The 19,514-nt window shown below is 53.7% G+C and overlaps 8 protein-coding genes across 8 annotated transcripts; 3 read left to right on the plus strand and 5 right to left on the minus strand.

The window, feature by feature from the left end:
* Positions 1–21: 21 nt before the first annotated feature.
* On the plus strand, positions 22–941 carry CC84DRAFT_1205624 (uncharacterized protein; the record flags this gene model as incomplete). The annotated part of the gene is made up of 4 exons (XM_018181987.1): positions 22–266; positions 329–521; positions 816–837; positions 897–941. The coding sequence occupies exons 1-4, from the start codon at positions 110–112 to the stop codon at positions 939–941; spliced, it is 417 nt and encodes a 138-aa protein (XP_018036340.1). The 5' UTR covers positions 22–109.
* A 907-nt stretch (positions 942–1,848) lies between these two features.
* Positions 1,849–2,765, minus strand: CC84DRAFT_742089 (uncharacterized protein). The gene is made up of 2 exons (XM_018187263.1): positions 2,216–2,765; positions 1,849–1,954 (listed from the first exon to the last, which is right to left on the minus strand). Exons 1-2 carry the CDS (start codon positions 2,366–2,368, stop codon positions 1,952–1,954), a joined length of 156 nt encoding a protein of 51 aa, XP_018036341.1. The 5' UTR covers positions 2,369–2,765; the 3' UTR covers positions 1,849–1,951.
* Positions 2,766–4,276: 1,511 nt separating this feature from the next.
* On the minus strand, positions 4,277–7,807 carry CC84DRAFT_1145760 (P-loop containing nucleoside triphosphate hydrolase protein). Its single transcript, XM_018176525.1, has 5 exons — positions 7,318–7,807; positions 7,202–7,217; positions 7,061–7,118; positions 4,574–7,005; positions 4,277–4,520 (listed from the first exon to the last, which is right to left on the minus strand). Exons 1-5 carry the CDS (start codon positions 7,323–7,325, stop codon positions 4,503–4,505), a joined length of 2,532 nt encoding a protein of 843 aa, XP_018036342.1. The 5' UTR covers positions 7,326–7,807; the 3' UTR covers positions 4,277–4,502.
* A 550-nt stretch (positions 7,808–8,357) lies between these two features.
* Positions 8,358–10,311, minus strand: CC84DRAFT_1164386 (uncharacterized protein). Its single transcript, XM_018178477.1, has 3 exons — positions 9,920–10,311; positions 9,809–9,869; positions 8,358–9,761 (listed from the first exon to the last, which is right to left on the minus strand). Exons 1-3 carry the CDS (start codon positions 10,198–10,200, stop codon positions 8,832–8,834), a joined length of 1,272 nt encoding a protein of 423 aa, XP_018036343.1. The 5' UTR covers positions 10,201–10,311; the 3' UTR covers positions 8,358–8,831.
* Positions 10,071–11,966, plus strand: CC84DRAFT_742611 (alpha-L RNA-binding motif-containing protein). Its single transcript, XM_018187264.1, has 3 exons — positions 10,071–10,502; positions 10,561–10,989; positions 11,059–11,966. Exons 1-3 carry the CDS (start codon positions 10,464–10,466, stop codon positions 11,833–11,835), a joined length of 1,245 nt encoding a protein of 414 aa, XP_018036344.1. The 5' UTR covers positions 10,071–10,463; the 3' UTR covers positions 11,836–11,966.
* A 1-nt stretch (position 11,967) lies between these two features.
* On the minus strand, positions 11,968–14,580 carry CC84DRAFT_742005 (uncharacterized protein). The gene is made up of 3 exons (XM_018187262.1): positions 14,322–14,580; positions 14,181–14,263; positions 11,968–14,126 (listed from the first exon to the last, which is right to left on the minus strand). The coding sequence occupies exons 1-3, from the start codon at positions 14,449–14,451 to the stop codon at positions 12,429–12,431; spliced, it is 1,911 nt and encodes a 636-aa protein (XP_018036345.1). The 5' UTR covers positions 14,452–14,580; the 3' UTR covers positions 11,968–12,428.
* Positions 14,581–15,644: 1,064 nt separating this feature from the next.
* CC84DRAFT_1090777 (Sm-like ribonucleoprotein) lies at positions 15,645–16,104 on the plus strand (the record flags this gene model as incomplete). Its single annotated transcript, XM_018174374.1, has 2 exons — positions 15,645–15,836; positions 15,904–16,104. Coding segments are annotated over 2 exons (393 nt in total), but the record flags the coding sequence as incomplete, so codon positions are not given.
* A 299-nt stretch (positions 16,105–16,403) lies between these two features.
* CC84DRAFT_1092033 (voltage-gated potassium channel) lies at positions 16,404–19,426 on the minus strand (the record flags this gene model as incomplete). The annotated part of the gene is made up of 6 exons (XM_018174426.1): positions 16,404–16,830; positions 16,909–17,425; positions 17,485–17,566; positions 17,627–18,644; positions 18,766–18,933; positions 19,239–19,426. The coding sequence occupies 6 exons, from the start codon at positions 19,424–19,426 to the stop codon at positions 16,404–16,406; spliced, it is 2,400 nt and encodes a 799-aa protein (XP_018036347.1).
* Positions 19,427–19,514: the final 88 nt, after the last annotated feature.

A 19,514-nucleotide genomic window follows, 5' to 3' on the forward strand; every position in this document is an offset into this window, starting at 1 on the left:
AACTATCTACACGCACTGAGAATTGTTCCCACTGCATGAATATGAGAAGACCTTTCTCTTTTTCCGAGCCTATTACCTTCAAACGTTGGAGTTTTCATTCACGCCTTCCATGTCAGATATACACAGACAAGATTCAGCACAGAGAGAACCTATCATCAAACGGCCATCGCGGACTGGGAGCTGGGATAGAGCTATAGTATACGATCTAGAGAGCGGCAAAGTTGATATCCGCAAGAAACAAGATATCGAAAAGGACAGGACGACAGGTAAAGACCTTTGGACAAGTAAAGGTGACACAAGGTCCCTTTAACACTGATTATTCTTACAGGAGTCAACGAGTATCAACCAATACAACTTACTAAGAGGAAAAACAGCATCTCTTTGTACATTGGGCAAAGCAATGGTGATAAACTGAGGACGGATGCACGCTCGGAGAATGACAAATTCTTAGCCAGATTAAGCTTGGATCATATGGGGTTCATGAATCGCCTACTTCTTGCACTTGGCTTCATTACGACATTGTATGTGTCTCCATCAGCTCGGACATTCGCAACGCACGGAGGGGGTCCACGCCTCGAAAATTCGGGCTGTGAGTCCGCGCCTGACCAATCAATGATTTGAAATCATCCGACAGCCAAATAGCGTCTTGTAACGGCCTGAAAAATCGCCTTTGACCACGATTCCGATGTACATGTATATATACACCTGTTTTTTCTCGTCAGTACTTTAGCACGTGCTGCAGGGCAGCGTGAGAGGGAATGAAGTTATTGTATACATGTTCTCCCTCTGCGTCAGTACTGCAACACTGTATTAAGGTGGTTGATCGGCGGGGATGACGTGAGTAAACGATCCGTCATTTCAACGATTTACTATTTTCTTTTCTTCGCAACCCATAGTTGATCATGATTGTTTCCCACTATGATGGCATCAGCCATACATAAACAGAGTATGTCTGAGTAAATCATCCAAGCAGGGGTGACACTGAGCTTGCGCTTTTATTTGAGATACATCAATTACCCCACTCTGTGAGCAACGGTACTGCACTCAAACTCTTGCACCGTCGCCTCGGCACTATGAAGTTGAAGGAAAGCGTGAATTTTGAGATCATATGCTCATACATGATGCAACGATGACAGCAGGAAACATAGAAGTCATTGCTCTGAGGGACACTGAATTCGTGCTGAGGCAGGACGAAAGCCTTGAGTCTGAGTTATAGGCTGCCAATCGAGAGATCAACCAGCCGATTCAGCGTACGTATAGCAATGCGGAGGGAGCCAATACTCACACATTAGTATAAGACTAGCGTAGCCTACATTGAGAGATCCAATGGCTATTTGTATACTTTCTAAATACAAATTTTCGTGTTCGGTATCTTGAACAGCTTGTCCGTCCATATTACTACATATGAAGGCCACACACCGGCTCATACGAGTCGTGACCCGGTCGCAAGACCATATGAACACTGCAGCCGTACAAAACAGCAATGGCGACACCCTGTGTTGCTTCAGGTGGCCCAGTCCGGCAAGGTCTTTTACTTCCAAAGCTTGTGCTGCCGATGTCACTTGCAGAGACTCTACTTGAACAATGGCGCGATTCCAGGTGATCGCAAGCGCCTGTTCGAGGTAGTCCTGCGATGTGGCATTGCGGTACAGCCCAGCCAACATTGAAACACTTAGAGAGGAGCTGGGAAGGAGGTAGGCGCTTAAATTAGGGCTCGGCTGCAACAGCAAATCACGGGCAAGCATTACGTTTCAGGTCGGCGCTAGGCACCCTTAGTATTCACTGTCACGTAGCTGAATGCCCTTCCAATCACGACCATCAGAATCGAATCCCCTCACTCACGAACGTGCCTCAGCGCGGCAACTGTTGCACACCTGGAACCCATCGTGAATTTGGCGTTAAAGGGCGTTGCTGACAATCTGTGGCGGCGCATAAGACGCTGTAAAATCCTCTACTGACAAATCAATTAGTACTCGGAAGGATAGTGATGGGTTCAATCCGGAATTTGTAGAGAATAGTATCAAATTTGGTGGCAACACATCGCTGTCATCGTTTGGATTCGGCGTTCCGCAACATGATCTCAACCAAGCGTTCACCAGTCAATCTCAGCTTGGCTTAGGCAGAAACTCATCCTTTCTGCGTATCTTCCGGCGACATAGGAACAGCTCAGAGAGGAGAGAGTAGGTCAGAGCCTTCATCTCTAAGGAATACATACCCAATTATGGCCTATGATTCCCACATACGACCATAGGACACTGAAAACTAGGCTTCCCGTCCGCTCAGCCATATATAAGCAGTGTACCGGCGGATTAGTATTGCGATCCGTGAGGGCGCGAGAATCCCCGCTGTTGTATGTTTTTGTCTGCATAGATTTTCGCTTGTGGGGTGAGTGACCATTCGCGAGGTCATCCCCACTTTTCTTTTTACCCAAAGACCCCCTGAAAGCCGCCCTCTGAAAGATACGTCACAGAGTGTATATAAAACTGATGAAAGACTGAGACTCCATGAAAGCTGCCCCACGCTTATAAACATTAACGCGAGAGAAAGACTGAGACCATGTAGCCGGAGCCACCAAAGAAGGCTAAAGAGAGTGTATGAGAAGGGTATGAGGGAAGGCGCGACGCGAAACAGCTAAAAGCACCACCGTCTAAGGTGTATTGAACCAGATGTATGGAAGAAGGGTGGCCAGCGCTTCGGCGTTCGGTGGGAGGGCGGAATATTCTGCAATCAACAGCTAGGAAAAAGCGCTAATGGAAGCTATTTCATCTCTTGTTAGTGGGACGGATGTTCCTGAGAGCATAACTTGGGAGGATCTGGGGCGTATGTAAAAGTAATGCAGCACGGGAGTATGCAGATGAAGGCGCGTGTGTGCAATAGCATTCGTTCGTCTAACACAAGTATCTTATTGACATTGACTCGACCACATCGTGCCCCTAATGTGTTCTCTAATCAGCATGTCGTAGTTTCCGTTAAAGAGGGTGAGCACATGGCCCGAGTTGTTGTCTCCAATAATGAAAGTTTGCCAGGGCATGGACTGAAGCCTTAGATTTGATCAGTTGCTCCGAAACATATCGGGTATTGGCTTCGGTGGTCGCCGCTGGTGTGAGGATGGCCGTCAAATGATCATCCTCAAATAGATCCCTCCTGCAACAACCATCGTGGTAACAGTTTTATGGGATGAGTTTTATAGGATGAACCCGATATGATTAACGTGAGGAAACGCGTTCGAATAGCCAGAGATAGAGCAAGTCGTGAGAAATGAAGCAATGGTAAAGATGCCGGATGTCTAAAGTCAAGAACTCGGATTTCCTCTGCTGTATTACGTGCTGCCATGAGCCACCGTCACACATGAGGCTGTCAGATGTACTGGAACATACGCAGGGCCCTCCGATATCTCTGATTGACAAGCTCACGTTGCCATCAAGAAGAGTAAGAAATTGTCCCGACTTCTTCTCCTCCATGATGAACGTCTTGCATCAACGAAGTATCCTACGCGTAAGAGTGGTCTTTCTCTTCCGTCACAGGCGGGGTGTAAACTGTGGCGTTGTCGCTCACGGCTGCGTTTTCGCTCAAGGTCGCGTCGTCTACTTCTTCTGATTGATTGAATACATTGTGTGAATGTCCTTGGTGTGGTAGCCGATCAGGACAAAGACTAAGATTATTGCAAACCGGGAAGCCATGAGCATTATATGAACAATGGAATGGAGCCTATAAGATCATGAGGGCGCACTGAAGCGAGAAAGGCATACACGCAGAGATCGTCCTTGGAGAGGTGGGCTTTCGCGTGTACTCAAACAGACTTGGCGGGGGAGTATGCATATGCAAGGGCGACCAAGTTGAAGTATCGCTTGCGAATGCTCCGCCACATCTTCCTCATCCCTGGGAATTTCCGGTTCGATCACTGATAGGCCGAAGATTGTGAGGCAAAGCGACTATGACCCATTCGCGGAGTGGGAAGACAATTCCAAGTAACACACAGCCGGCAAAGGGGCCTACAGATTCATCCTCTTTGGGCAACAAACAATCTTTCGATTTCCTGAAACTAGTCAGACCGTGTTCGCAGTAGGTAAGCATCTCTGCATACTTGCCCAGGCACCAACCAACTAGAGGTAGTCATATTACCTACATATTACGAACGCAGCAGAACGGACACGTGGAATTCGCAAAATCTGTACTGGATGCTTCGGCCCAGTAATGTTTTCTATTGTCCATAGGTGCGAACATGTGATTGTAATATAGTTTCGATTATTTATCAACACTACATCACAAGAGAGAACATGCTAGGAAACGAGGGTCATTATCCGTGTCAGGCGTCGAACCCCCAAAAGACATCCGCGATCAAGAGCCATCTGCTCGGACCGACATTTTCTTGCTCTGGTTGCCTACTTGAGGAACTTTTGTCGTGATGGTATACAGCGACCAGCGATCATGAGCAGACTCGAAACCGCTCTTTGCCCACAAGCCGCGAATAAAGGAAATCTAGTGCTTTTGCCACTGTTCCTCTATAGCTTGTCGTAGTACTGTGCAGATAGTTAGCATACTGGTGATTAGCGATGGGAAGAGCAGAACTTACGTTTTCAACACCCGGTACCTCAAGCTTGATACCCTTCCTCTTGCGCATGTCGGCGACGATCTTACCGGGCAAGGTAGTGTTGTCAAGCGGCGAGCCACCCTGGAGAACCTGCCAATGGTCGAAGACCAATTGAGGGAAGGCCTGTCCGGCAGTGTTTGATCGGAGATCGGCAGTGAAACCGAAGGACTCGTTGACAGGGAGGTAAGCCTTGACGTTGAAGAGGGGAGTACCGACACGCTGGTTCTCCTCGAAGACGTGACCACGTCTCCGGGTAAGCACACCGTAGATACCACCCATAGCCTGCTCGGGCACCTGGATCTCGACGAGGTAGACGGGCTCCTGGAGAGCAGGCTCGGCAAGGAGAGCGGCGGCGTAGAGCACGCGACGCGCGGTAGGGATGATTTGACCACCACCACGGTGAATGGCATCAGCGTGGAGAGTGACATCCTGGATGTTGAAGCGGATGGAACGCATGGGCTCCTCAGCAACGGGACCTTCCTTGGTGGCCCACTGGAAACCAGAGACAACGGAGTCCTTAATTTCGTTCAAGTACTGCACAGCCTTGGTCTGGTCAACGAGCAAGTTGGCACCAGTGGTGTCGGGACCGAAACACCAAATCTTACGGGCATCGGTGACATCCCAGCCGTGCTCGTCAGCAAGGACACGGGCACGAGCCTTGAAATCGTCACGGGGAGCGATCTTGCCGGCCTCGATGGCCTGGGAGACCTCCTCGTCCAAAGGCTCAGCAATGACGTAAAGACGGTTGTGCTTGTTGGGCGACTTGGACAGAGCAGTGATGCTGGACTTGCCGTTGACAGTCTCACGGTACTGGACGACGGGGTCGGAGATGCGGAGGGGAACACCGGCGTGGTCCTCCTCGAGATCCTTCAAGCAAATCTCCAAGTGGAGCTCACCAGCACCAGCGACGACGTGCTCTCCGGAGTCGGAGATGAAGGTCAGGACGCAAGGGTCGGACTTGGACAGACGCTTAAGACCTTCGACGAGCTTGGGAAGATCCTGAGCGTTCTTGACCTCGACGGAGCGCTGGACGACAGGAGAGACGGAGAACTTCATAACCTTGAGGTTGTGGGCAGTCTCGTTGGTGGTGAGGGTACCAGACTTGAGCAAGAACTGGTCAACACCGACAAGACCGAGAATGTTACCGGCGGGCACATCCTCGATGGGCTCGACGAAACGACCCATCATGAGAATGGTACGCTGAATAGCCTTGATGAACAGGTCCTCCTTCTTTCCGGGGGTGTAGTTGGGACCCTGAATGCGGACCTTGAGACCGGAGCGGACGGTACCGGAGAAGACACGACCGAAAGCGTAGAAACGTCCCTTGTCGGAGGTGGGCACCATCTTGGAGACGTACAGCATGAGGGGACCCTTGGGGTCACAGTCCCGGATACCGATGGCGTTGACATCGTCGTGAGGACCCTCGTAGAGAGTCTCCATACGGTACTTCTGGGCAGTCACGGGGGACGGCAGGTGGAGAATCATCATCTCAAGAAGAGCGTCGGCAGCGGGAAGGAACTTGCGCATGACGACCTTGAGGAGCTGCTTGCCCTCGAGATCCTTCTCGTCGCTGGTGAGCTTGATCTCAAGCTTCTCGAGGAGCTTGGGGATCTCATCGGTCTTGAAGTTCATGACCGCGTTGAAGATGCGGAAGATGGGGTCCAAGATGAACTGGTTGAAGGCACGCTCAAGCTGCTGGCCCTCGTGGGTACCGTTCTTGGTCCACTTCTTGGTCTTGGGGTTGAAGTAGCTGTCGCCCCAGAGACGCTCCATCATCTTGTTCTTGTCGACACCGAACTTCTTGGCGTAACGCGAAGCGAACTGGCGGACAGTGAAAGCCCAGCCGTGGAGACCGGAACCGAAAGCAATGGTACCCTTGTCGGGGTACACCTGGACATCACCAAGAGTCTTGTCATAGTAGGTGGCGATAACGACGTTAACGGACTCAATGACACGGGAGAAGTTCTGGTACAGATCCTCCTTGGTGAGCTGGAGCTCGAGAAGAGCACGGTCGACCTTGTTGATGATGACGACGGGCTTAATACGCTCACCAAGAGCCTGACGAAGGACAGTCTCAGTCTGGACGCAAACACCTTCGATGGTGTCGACGACGACAAGGGCACCGTCAGTGACACGGAGGGCAGCGGTGACCTCAGACGAGAAGTCAACGTGACCGGGCGAGTCGATCAAGTTGATCAAGAAGTCGTTCTTCTCGACTTTGACGGGGATGTCCTTGAGGTCCTCCTCGTCCTGGAGTTGGGCGTACAGGGAGATGGCGGTGGACTTGATCGTCACACCACGCTCCTGCTCGTCCGCTCGCGTATCCGTAAACCGCGCTTCTCCAGCCTTCGCTGCAGAAATGATACCGGCACGCTGGACGAGCGAGTCGGTGAGGGTGGACTTTCCGTGATCGACTGAAGTGGGTTGTTAGTTACGTAGTCTCTAAAGCGGGGCATCGAGAACACTTACCGTGAGCAATAACCGACATGTTACGGATATTGGACGCCTTGTCCATGAGCTCACGGATCTGCCATGCTAGTTAGCATCCGTCCTTCATTCCTTGCCTCCAGATATGCATATTGATTCGATGTGTGGCGGGGCGCTACGTACCTCCTCGACGGTGAAGCTAGCGGGCTGTTAGCATCGTGCTCGACCAGATGCCGCAAGGACAGAGCGGCATGTTCTGCGTTCGCAAAGGCGAGCGGCAGCGATGGAGATGGACTTACTTGACCATGATGGCGGTGTTGTGGGTTGTTCTACCCGAAAATTCTCGTGTAAGAAATGTTCAAGTACCCCGCACCTGCGCGGAGGGGCTAGTAGATGGGAAGAGGCGCTGGAATTGGATTCGAGAGCTCTGTGGTGCAGACCAAAGGTAGGCACGCTTTAAGAACCCCCGGGCGCAAAGTTGGCGGGTGAAGTGGTGGGCGAGGGCAAGAAGGGAAGTGGGCGGGCAGAGAGGAGTTTTGCAGGTGGTGCGGGCAAGGTGGGGCGTCGAGTGCGAAGCGCTATCGCCTAATTCGGGATAGTGCACCGTGCCCATCGCCCATAAAATGCCACCAGGGAGTCATCGTGTGATGCTGGATACATCGGGGAGCTTCAGCAACAAGCAACCAGTCTATTTTCACCCGTGAAGCTCGTTGAAATACTCTCTCTGTGACTCATGAGAGCTTTTGAATTCACTCAGCGACTCCGTCTTCTGCCCCGACGCAGGAGCCCGAGCTGCTCGATTGGGCCGCGGCGAGCGCAGGGGTCGCCACCATTCAGATTGAACCAGCAGCAGCTTATTGATGCGGATCGTTGCAAGAGTCACAGTTAACGAGGGCTATGCAACATCTTCAGAACCAGGTCAATTCAATACGAACATGACTTGAAGATCAACGGACAGTACTGAGCTCGCTAGCCGCGGTACGATTTGGTTTACAAGCGCCCAACCTCCGCCCTTTTTCCCCTCCCACACTGGATCCCACTAAGCGAGTGGAAATTCAACCCATTCAAACGCTCTGTCAACGCAGGTTTGCGGAAATTGCGATGTACCTTCGACATATCCTGGGGTATACCGAGTACAGTTGACACCTAACTCAGTAACCTTAGATTTTGATCCACCATGCATGTGCGCCTGCTGCAACTGCACGGAAGTAACACTGATGCGGCATAGTCTACAGGACAGAGACTGTGGGATTACAAATAAGGAAAGTGCCTCGGAGATAAGTCACGGATGCCGGATACTTGCATGAGATGCTCGATAAGATCTACATGGGTTTTGCGTGCAATGTTGCTGTAATAGCAACAATTTCGTTGTCACTTTTTCATGGCGGTAGACATCACCTCTTTGCAATTTCCACTCCAATCACACGAGTATGGAGAGGCAAGGTCATCCAACATGAACCACCAGTGATCAAGAATAGCAGGTCGAAAAGCATATTTCGTTGGTGCTCACCGGTCGTCACAGAGCATCAGATCATGGGCTATCATACAGCGGCGTAGAAATACTGCTATGCTATGAAACATGAAAACTGGTTCGTCCCGCCCGGAAAAGATGGTATCTTTTAGACAACCATGAATGTGCATGCCACCAACGCCGTTTTTGTTTATTCTGAACGCAAATAATGAGATATCATCCATGTAGGGCAGTCGGGGAGTAGCGGATAAATATATGTTTGCCAGATCCGATCGGAGCGAAATGAGGCAGTGGCACGGGCGCAGGTGTGATATGAAGGCACCTAAAAGACGAGGTGTTCGTCTACGCGTCCTCCTTGACCTCAATCTTGGAGCGCTTAGGGCTTCCGGCAGCGTCGTTGTCGTCACGGCTACGCTTCTTGGAATCCCGGTCCTGGAAGTTGTCTCGGCGCTTCTTCCAGTCATCGTTGTCGGCAGAGCCGTCGCGGTCTCGGCGGTCGCGGCGATCCCGGCGATCATCACGATCACGACCTCCACGGCCGCCACGTCCTCCTCGTCCACGACCTCCACGGCCACCACGGCCACCACGATCACCGCGGAAGCCGCCACGACCCCGTCCGCGGCCGCTGCTGTTGCGCTCTTCCTCAGTCTTAAGCCACTCCGGGGTGATGCCCTTCTCCTTGCACTTCATCTCGCTGTAGTCTTTCTTGGACATGATCGTAAGCTCGTTATCGTTGTACTTCGGCTTGGGGTCAAGAGCGAGAAACTGGTTCGCAGATTCTTCGGTGTCGAATTCGACGAAGACGCTGCCCTTCCAAGTACCATCCTCTTCGCGGCGCTTGCGAATCATGACGGCGCCGTAAGGTCGGAAGAATTGCTCGAGGGGGATTTGGCCGACATCCTCACCCTCGCCTGCAAAACCCTTCGCGTAGATGCAGTTCTCGAGCTTGTTAAGACTCTTCTTGTAGATGCGGCTGAAGAGCTCATCGACGGTAGGCGGGTACTCTTCGTCACCATCGCGCTTGGGTACGACCAAGGGATCCTTGCGCTTGACGGCCTCCTTGCCAGTGCCGGCGAACTCTCCATCGTCGACGACGACAAGGTCCTCACTCTCGCGAAGCGCATTCACGATGGCAGAGTAGGGCGTAAAGCGGCGCATGCGCTTGAACTGGCTGATGTGCTTGATTGAGACGGGCGCATTGCGAGGACCTTCGAGCTCCTTGAAGAGATGCTCATCAGTCGCCAAATTGGCAACAGAGAAGTAGAATTCGACCTAGGTTTGTCAGGAAAGGTTGCGATTCGGTGCGCCAGTAAGCTCACTTGTTGCCTGATTTCGTTGGGGTCATCCGACTCGGGCAAGTTCTCGAATTCGTCATTGCGCCTGTGCGAATGTGAGTCAAGACCCAAAGTAGATTCCCAAGGTCAGCATACTTGCGGAAGGGCTTATTGCCTCCGAATTTGCCTCCGCCGCGTCCACCACGGCCGCCGCGCCTATTGTCGAACTGGCGACCGTTTGAGCGGTCGTCCTTCTCTTTCGTGGATGACTCCGCCTCCTTGCTTGCTTCAGCAGTGCCATTGGCACCCTCCTTGTCGCCAGACTCTGCGCTGGCAGTGGTCTCGGGCTTTGCGACAGTCTCGGTAGACTCGTTGCTCTTGGAGACCTCGGCGGGGTTGGTCGCGGGCGCCTCGGCGGCAGGCTGAGTGTCGGCCATGTTTGCTGCAGTGCAGCTGTATATGTACGATTGAAATGTGACTGCGCAACCTTGTGAGTATGCGCGCAAAGATATTCGACAAAGGTGCGAGTAGGTGGGGAGCAGATTGACTTTTCGCGCAACGCTAGCGGGGGTAGCTCTTGCCTGTCGAAGTTTTAGCATGGTCCGTGCGGCCATTGAGCGCGTCCATGTCCCGTATCGTCGAAGGGCGAACGTACGCCCTTCGACTCTTCCTATTGTCCACCCATTGACCACCGCCCACCATGAGGAAGAAGCCGAGATTCCATTCGCTGAAGAAGCTGGTCAGTCCCAATGAACTTCAGATGGATCCGCGCCTGGGTAGCACTGACATGGCAATAGAAAGTCAGGCAGGATTGGTCACGCTGGTCGCTATACAGCATATCACAATTGAGGGCCCCGAACACAGGAGCGAAGACATACTTCCAGCAGAAATGGAAGGCCAAGTCCGACACGCGTGCGTATCACGGCGAGCAGATCCGGGAGAAGAAGTGGAAGCGTCTGTTCAGGAGAAACCTACCCGCCGTGGTGCCGATGGATCACAGATACTTGGCTAGATATGATGGCTCAGAACAGGCTGCCGGACGAGGTGCTGGTGCGGATTCAAGCGACAAGGAGCGAACACCAATGCAGACGCCGTACATGCAGATGGCATACTACCCCATCGAGCGACGACTGGACACAGCCATCTTCAGGGCACTCTTCGCAAGTAGTGTGCGCCAGGCGAGACAATTCGTCGTCCATGGCTTGGTCAAAGTCAACGGAAAGAAGGTACGACACCTTGGTCGGCGTCTCTGTGCTCGGGATGGGTCACGCGATAGGGAAAGCTAACAACCGCAGATGCCATACCCCGGATACATGCTCAATCCGGGCGACATGTTCCAAGTCGAGCCCTCTTCCGTGATGTTCGCCACCGGTGCCCGGAAAGAGCGGTCCTCGACCGCCCGAAAGATCGCCAAAGAAAAGGCCGCCGAGCGCGCCAAAGCCCGCGAAGAGAACCCAGCGGCGGCCCACAACCCCAAGGAGAAAACCAGCACCGTTGCCAGCCGCGACGAGCCCACACCCAAAGAACTCAAAGAGCACATGCAGTCCCTCATGCTCGACGTCGAGAACGTCCTTGCGGAAGATGTCGGCGCAAAAGACAAGCAAAAGTTCCGTGCCTTCCGCCAGACTGTCCGCAAGGCCGTCAGCCTCTGGGGCAAGGCCACGCCTGAAACCGTATCCACGCTAGACACTCAGTTCGCGTTTCTTAAAGACGCACTGAACGCCCGTCGCGCCGAGCTGGCGCCCACTGCCGAGGAGGAGCCTACCCCGATGATGTCCCCCGAGGACCAAAAGAAGCTGAGCGACGCGTTTGAGAAGCTCAAGCTTGAGCACGACCACATCTCCACATGGAACAAGCGCGATGCGTCCGCGCCATATGCGACGCCCTGGCGGCCAAGGGACTACATGCCTGCGTTTGCGTTTATACCACGGTACCTGGAGGTCAATCAGAATGTGTGTGCGGCGGTGTATCTGCGGCACCCTGTTGCGCGGCCGGGTCTTGCGGAGGTCCCGACGCCGTTCCATATCGAGACTGGACAGCTGGCGTTCAACTGGTATTTGCGGAGGCGGTAAAGACAGGCAAGGACTTTTGGTGCGCTATAGCATACGTGTAGATATCGCTTCAAGAGCGAGCTTTTGTATATTATTGTACTGGACAAACAATAGACACAGCATTTGGAGACACATAAGGATGGCACTCGTTCGTTGATTGGTTTGTTTGAAGGCTCCGCGTGCTCAAGCATGATCGCGGCCTGTATTTATCTGCACGTCTACTCTACTTCGACATACATATATATACTACATCACATAGACCTGTGATTATTATTAGTCGGGCGTCCATAATCGATAGTCTCGCCCCTCCCCCACTCGCACATGCTGTTGCTTTTGCGAGATCGTTTTGCGCCGGAAAATGGAGGAAGAGGGCATGCTACAGAAATCGTACAATGCATGAAAGGACCCGAGAGGAAACGACAGCAAGCGACCGAGTGGGAATCCGAACGCCAACCGAGCCGACCCAACGCCTAGCCAGATGAACAGAGAGTAAGCGAAGCAGGAGAGAAAGCAAACAGACAGACGCTGCGGTGACGCGTGCGTGTAAACTAAGCGCACCAACACCACCCAAAGGCATCAAGCATTCAAGGAAAGACACAAAACATCCCGCTGAACTAGTTCTTCGCGTCAAACACGGTTTCGCTGCTCTCCGCGAACTCGGCGGCTTCCGCGATCTCAGGATACCGCAGCGTCTCCGCGCTGGGCCGCGGACTCACGTCGATGATGCTAGAGTCGGGCGTCCAGCGCGAGCTCGAACTCGAGGTGGAGGCGGCGGATGAGTAGTGGCGGAATCCGTTCGCGACGCTGTCGGACACATCCTCATCCTCTTCGTAGGCGGGCGGCGAGCCCGACGCGTCGGAGCGGTATCCGGGGAGGCTGTCTGTCCGCGACAGCGGACGAGACGGGAGTTCGGGAATGGATGTGGGTGGGTACGTTGACGCTGTGGATAGCGGGGAGTACGGGGCCTGTGGGACGGGATGTGAGCGGGAGCAGGGGCAGTAGTTGTGCGGGTAGGTGACGACGCGGCCTTCCTCGGCAGAGCTGACGAGGTCATTGACCACGCCGTGGGCTGCGCGCAGTTGGCGGATCTCCTCTTGCATGACGTCCTCGAGCACGTCTTCTTGGTGCTGGATGAGGCTGCGTTTCTCCTCGTAGTCCTCGATGCGCTCTTGGTCGCGCCAATTGCCGCGCCACCACTTGCGAATTGCGTAGCGCCGGGCGGCACGGCGGTATTCGCGTGCGGTGAGACGTTCTTCGCGCGCGGCGGCGCGTTCGGTGCGGGTACGGAGGCTGCTGCAGCGGTGTCGGATCACGGTGAAGATGCAACCACAGCACAAGAGGCCGAGGACTATCTCCATAGCAATTACGAAGGGTGATTCAGGTGGTGGCATGCGCGGTGCACCGTGGTGCGCGTGTGGCGGAGGTGGAGGCGGCGGTGGATGGTCAGAGCCATCGTGGTGTGGCGGAGGAGGAGGTGGTGGTGGCGGTGGTGGTGGAGGGGGGGCACCATCAGACGCAATTTGGATATTACCCTGCTTGTTGTTGCCTGGTCGCCATACTTGATGGAAGCCATCGTCCTTTGGACGACCCATTGGTGGTGGGCCGTGGTGATGGTGGGGACTGGGTCGGAAGCGGACGTAGAGGATCCTCCATGCACCCCGAGCTCCACTTGCGATGGTCTTCGCAACGCAGGTGATGTTTTCACACTTGCGTAGTTCTTCCTTGAAGCTCTGTGCTTCCTTTCTGAGTCGGGATTCAATGTACTTTTTCTTCTCTGTGATGGCTCTGTGTAGCTTTTCCGCTTCAGCTTCGAGAGCCTTCAGTTCACGGATGTCGTCTTCGAGCGGAGAGTGGCCTGGCGGTCCGAAAGCCTCTACTCCCTGCTCAGGAACGGAAAGGCGCAGATGTTTAGGAGGGTTGCGCCAAGACTCGGCGTGTGCACCTGAGCTGGCAATAAGGTCTGGCTTGGACTGGAGGCGAAGAAGCTCCGGCGGGGACGCCTGCTTGAAAGATAGGGTGAAACCAGGGTACGGTGAGCTCAATGCCTTTCCATCAATAGATTTGATGTTCACTGTCAAGACTTGGGCGCTGACATCGGTCTCTGCTTCGCCGTGAAGACATGCGCTCTCCCACTCGAGATCAAGGTCGTGTTGGAGGAACCACGCATTCTCTTCGATGTCGGTGACACCAGTGTAAGAGCCAGATCCAGATGCAAGATCACCGTTCCATTCTTGAGGGAGGTAAGCTCCGTTCAAAGTGATGTTTGAAACGCCACAAGGTTGATCGTTGGTGTAAGTTTTGACGCTTAGAACCTGGAGGAGTTGTAAGCGGTGAGGTCACTTTTTGTTGCCTGAAGTGGGCCTTACGATGGACTCGTCATCATGGTTCGTGCCCAGACACCCAGCGCATGGAACGGTAAAGGTCGCTAGGGCATAGTCTTCCTGCGAGTCTTGGTGGTATTAGCAGCTGCCTAGAGATGGCAAAAGTGGGAAGATATAAAGACGTACCCAACTCCAGAAGCTGCTCGCTCCGCTCTGGACGTGCAACATCTGACCGGGTACCCTCGGAAGGAAGAGCAGCTGCGAGCGCTGGCAGAGCCCGGGCACAGGCCACCAGGAGCTTCCTGGAAAACCTCATGGTTTGGAAAATGAAAGAAAAGCGAGTGCAGAGAAAGGAACGGCGGGTAAGCCTGCACACAGCAACGCGAAAGGCACGAGCAGCAGCTGTCGAGCGAGGACGGCAAAGCTGGCCTCTGAACAGGATCAGGCACCAGCCAACTCAGGGAGGGCGTGATGTTTAATGGGGGCGCAGGCGCGCGAGCATCAGCACTTGAGTGGACGCGTGTCCAGCCCGGAAGAGTCAGCGGCAGTGGGGCGCAGCACATCCGCTCCCCGTTCAGCCCTGCGCGTAAGGATTCAAACACGAAAACTTTGTCTCAAGTGAATGAACGGTCTGTATTTGTAGAAACGAGAAGATAACAAACGTGACGCCAGAGTGTTTGCATGTGTAAGGCCATGTGGCACGAGTAAACTGGTGTCCTCCGTACCATAGGTACCATAGTTGCTCCGTTCCCGTCGGAGCATCTTCCCACGCCTGACCAGCCAGTGCACTCTCAAACCGGCGAACTTGCGGCCAAAGTTTGAAACTCCTTGAGTAGAAAGAGTACTCCGAGCAAGGTACACCGAATGTCCAACGATCCACTCGGAAGCATGTCATTGCTCGACCACATGGTGCGATAGAAGGAGCGCTAAGATAGTACCTACAGCTTACGTATGCAGCCTGCTGTTGGCATAGGAGAGTGTTTCAAGTATCGCACGGATGCTGTTCTAGATCACCAGCCTCAGGATGCGTTGCAAGGTACGGGTGTCAGCCACTGATAGTTACCATACGGATAGGTCGTGTGCTCGATGGATCAGAGCCACGAGCAGCACACGGTGAGTGATTCGCATCATTCCCCCCAGGGCTGTGAGATCAAACATACATATCGCCAGCTTGCTGTTGCACGATCAATATACGCGTATATTTTGCCCATTTGCTGATATACTGTTAACTTTCTACGTGTAGGCGGCGTAGCAATGCAGACGCGAAGCGCCAAGCAAAGGCCCGAGCTCCCTCCCGCAAACCGCAGGCACGACAGCCCACCTAAACTCCATCACCATTCCCAGTCGATTCTATGAGCGCACTCCCTCTTACTGCCTGCTCTCCTCCGTAATTCGATCGCGCAGATCTCCCTATCCAGCTCACAGATCCCTGCGGGCGCCACCGCCATGGTACGTCACGATATCTGCCCCGGCGCAAAGTGCTCTTCCTGACGTGTATGTGATCCACAGCTCCCCCTCGGCCTCCTCACCGCCGCCGTCGGCCACCCCATGCTCGTCGAGCTCAAGAGCGGCGAAACCCTCAACGGCCTGCTGGTCAACTGCGACACGTGGATGAATCTCACACTCAAGGAAGTTGTGCAGACGAGTGCAGACGGCGACAAGTTCTGGCGGTTGGCGGAGATATACGTCCGCGGTAGCACGGTACGTCCTGTCCATGCTGGATTCATGGGGAGCTGAAGTGGAAGTGGTGCTGATTGGTTGGACGCAGATAAAATACCTGCGGGTGCCGGACGAGATTGTTGATGTGGTCAAGGAGCAGCAGGCGAAGGAGCAGGCGTCGAGGGGCGGACGGGGTGGTATGCACTCGAGGGGAGATGGGCATCGTGGAGACCGGGGAGGAAGGGGCATGCGTGGGCGTGGACGGGGTCGTGGGAGGGGTGGAGGTGGAGGTGGTGGCAACAATGCTTGAGTGAAAGGAAAGGATAGGTGCCATGCAAGGCGGGCACACGCTTCATGCTTCGGATATACCCCCGCACATTTCCGCAAAACGCTGTTGACGCAGAGTGCCTTTGATGAGGATGCACCTGCGGGGTTGATCGGTGTCGAGTGTGGGGAAGGGCAGGAAGGCGAAGAACGCAATAGCGACAAACAGGACTGGAGCACGAATCATTGAGTATGGCTGCAGTAGAAGCTCCTGGGAAAATCACATCAAATATCAGTGCACTCATGCCCTGGACGCTGATATTTGCATTACTCTAGTATCCACTCTCATGTTACATCTCCAGCACCGGTGCCACGATCTTCTGCCCGACCCGGGTCTCCATCATTAGTATCACCTGCAACCTTGTCCAGCCTCTGCTCATCCCTCGGATCGTTTTCATCACCCGCCCACCTGATCACCCGATCATCTCCATCCACCCCCTCGCCCGTCTCTAGCCTCACCTCACCCCTCACATTGTACGGCTTCTTCGCCAACCGAATTAAACTCTCACACAGCCTCTCTAACAACCACTCGCTTTCACTCAGCCCGCTCATCAACGGACTATCCGGCCCAATCCAGTCCCACTCGACGAGCCCTTCCTCATCCTCCTCATCTTCATCGCCGCGGGATCCGGTTTTGTTTCCTGTGAGGCGGATCAGCCGCACGAAGAAGACCCATTCCTCGAAGGTGTAGCGTTTAGGCTTGGGAAGGTGCCTGTTAGAAATGGCTGGTCAGCTTGTCTATATGTATGGAAAGGTGTATAGAGAGGGAGGGGCGGGGGGTTTCACGTACATGTCAGCGGCAACGCGCTTGATGCTGAGCGCGAGGTGGTGTGCAACAGCCTTGGGACTCGGCGACTTCCCAAGGGCATCTTGCTCTGCTTCCTCCGCGAGGACAGGCAGTGTTGGCGCAGTCGCCCTATTATCAGCCTCAACAGGCGACTCATCTACTTGCGCCTCAGCAGCAGAAATATCCCTAGTCTGGGTATCCCACCCCGGATTCTCGACGGGCTGATCCGGATCATCCAGCTCGAACCCCCTCTCCACCCTCTTCCTCGCCTTCCTGTCCGCGATCTTTTTCTGCAGCCTCTGCACCAGGCGCAATAGCGAGGGATGCTTGTCGAGGAAGGTGCGCCATATGCCTTGTTTAGGGAGGACAGTGAAGTCGGCGAATTTATCACTCCAGCGATGGAATTTGTAGACGACGGTGTCGCCGAGGTCGGAGACGAGGATTGTCATTGTGGGGACCGCGATAAGGCTCCAGATGACGAAGAAGCAGCGGCCGGCGCTTGACTTGGGTGCCAGATCGCCTGTGGAAGTATGAGTATACGGCCTGTATCTTGGCTCTCCTGGAACGAAGATAACTTACCGTAGCCTATGGTCAAGAGTGAGATGTAGCAGAAGTAGAGGGCTTCGAAGTAGGTCATGCCCTGGGTGTTCTTCTCCGCCTGCTAAGGTTTTAGCATATACACGCAAGCGACGGATGTGGTGTACGTTTGCCTCCGACTTACCTGCCAAAACACCACCGCACCGACACACCACAAGATTCCAAAGGCAAACGTTGAAAATAACAGCGCTAGCCACTGCCTGTACTTCTTCGACTTCTGTTGAATTCCCCGCATTGCAAGGAACCGATCCTTCTCTTCCTTGAGCAGAATCACGCGCTGCTTCTTATTCCTCCCTGGGGTGAGTGCGTTCGGCAGTGGCCTGAAAGTGGCCCTCCTAACTGTGTTCCCCATAGCAGTGCGCATCTCCCTCAGCTCGGTAGGAGCACTAATCTTTGGGCGTTCTCTTTCCTTAAGCGAGCGTCTACGAATGAGGTGCCGCTCAGCATGTTCGCGCTGGCGGAGATCGAAGGAGGTGGTAACGCTGCGATCGGCGGTCCTTTGCCGCATACGATCGGTATGCTTCATGACGATATTCTCCTCGCCCAGTTCGCGCATGAATTTGTATATCGAGCTCACGATCAGAGCTAACGTAATAATGCCGCCAACGGAAAAGGGAAACACGATACCCCTCCCTAGATCGGTGGTAGGGTAGAAATCTCCAAAGCCAACCGTCAAGACAGTCACGTCGCAGAAGTATAGAGAATCGGCGTATTCCCAGCCTTGCCCGGCACTATCCTCGATCTTCATAAAAACTGCTGCGCCACCCCCAAGCCAGATGAAGAATACCATTGTTTGTAGGATGAGCGTGCGCTGGGAATCGGAAAGAGCGAAGTTGTCTGGGTAGTGTCCGAGGAAGAAGCCGAGCATATTGACCATCAGAAGCATGGAGCAGAAGAAGTAGAAAGAGGCTGCGGCGACGGCATACCAGAAGCCTTGCGTATAGGTTTCGTAGGGGCGATTAGGCGGTGCGTAGATCTCCATGCTCACTGTTATCCCGATGAGAAAACCGGTCGCGAGATACCAGAGGATGATCGTAGCAGGCAAAGCGATAATGTATCGAATACGCTGCGTGAAATTGAAGAGGAGGAATATATTACCCAGGAAACCACAAACCAGGGAGGCCACGTTGAAGTAGTAACACCTAGATGCACGTCAGTATCCTCTTCATTGTTGGTGATTGTTATTGGCCAGGGCATATAGGTAACCTCGCCGACAAATGGATTCAAGATTGAGATTTGTAGCTGCCCCTGCTCATAGCTTACCATCTCGGGTCAGCGAAGGACTTCCCTTCAAGCTCCTCGACGAATTGACCGTCAATGTACACATTCATGCGCCATGATGTGACAAGGGCGACAAGCGATGAGATATTAGCCAGCGGTCCGAGAGTAGCAGCGAGCAAAGGAATGCCAGTGGATGCGAACCACCAGTCACTGCAGTAATGTTAGCACATCGCATGGTAGGTGCGAAGAAGCACAGAGAGGACTCAACACCGTAAGCAAGCAAAGCTCGAACCAAAATTCAAAGAACGCCGCTATCATGTTCTTCTTGATGAGAAATCTCAAACAGAATTACAGCTGACACTAGCACCACATTTACTGTACTTTGTAGTGATGTGACTGTACAGAGTCGGATGCAGATACTAATCGCATTCAACGCCGTTCTCATGGTGAAACTTGTGCATCCGATTTTCATTCAAAAGAGAGTAGTACTGCATGCAAGTTCAGAGCACACGCACCTCTTCTCACCCTGTTCATACTTCTTCCAAAACATCAGCCTGCTCCTCTTCTTCGCGAGCGGTTCTTGCGCCTCTTCCTCCTCCTTCTCGTCTTGCTCGTTACTGCGACGGATGGTCTCGCCTTCAGAGACTCGCGGCAGCTCTGTCCCCGAAACATAGGGCAAAGAGTTTGGAGATACAGAGGTCATTGTTTCAACGGAACGATAGGAACTGGTTGGCGCTCGCTGTATTATCGGCGTCTTGGAGCCATGGTCTGGTGGAGTGACCTCGAACCTT

This window comes from Paraphaeosphaeria sporulosa (genome assembly GCF_001642045.1).
Source record: "Paraphaeosphaeria sporulosa strain AP3s5-JAC2a unplaced genomic scaffold CC84scaffold_5, whole genome shotgun sequence".
In the NCBI taxonomy this organism is placed as follows: domain Eukaryota; kingdom Fungi; phylum Ascomycota; class Dothideomycetes; order Pleosporales; family Didymosphaeriaceae; genus Paraphaeosphaeria; species Paraphaeosphaeria sporulosa.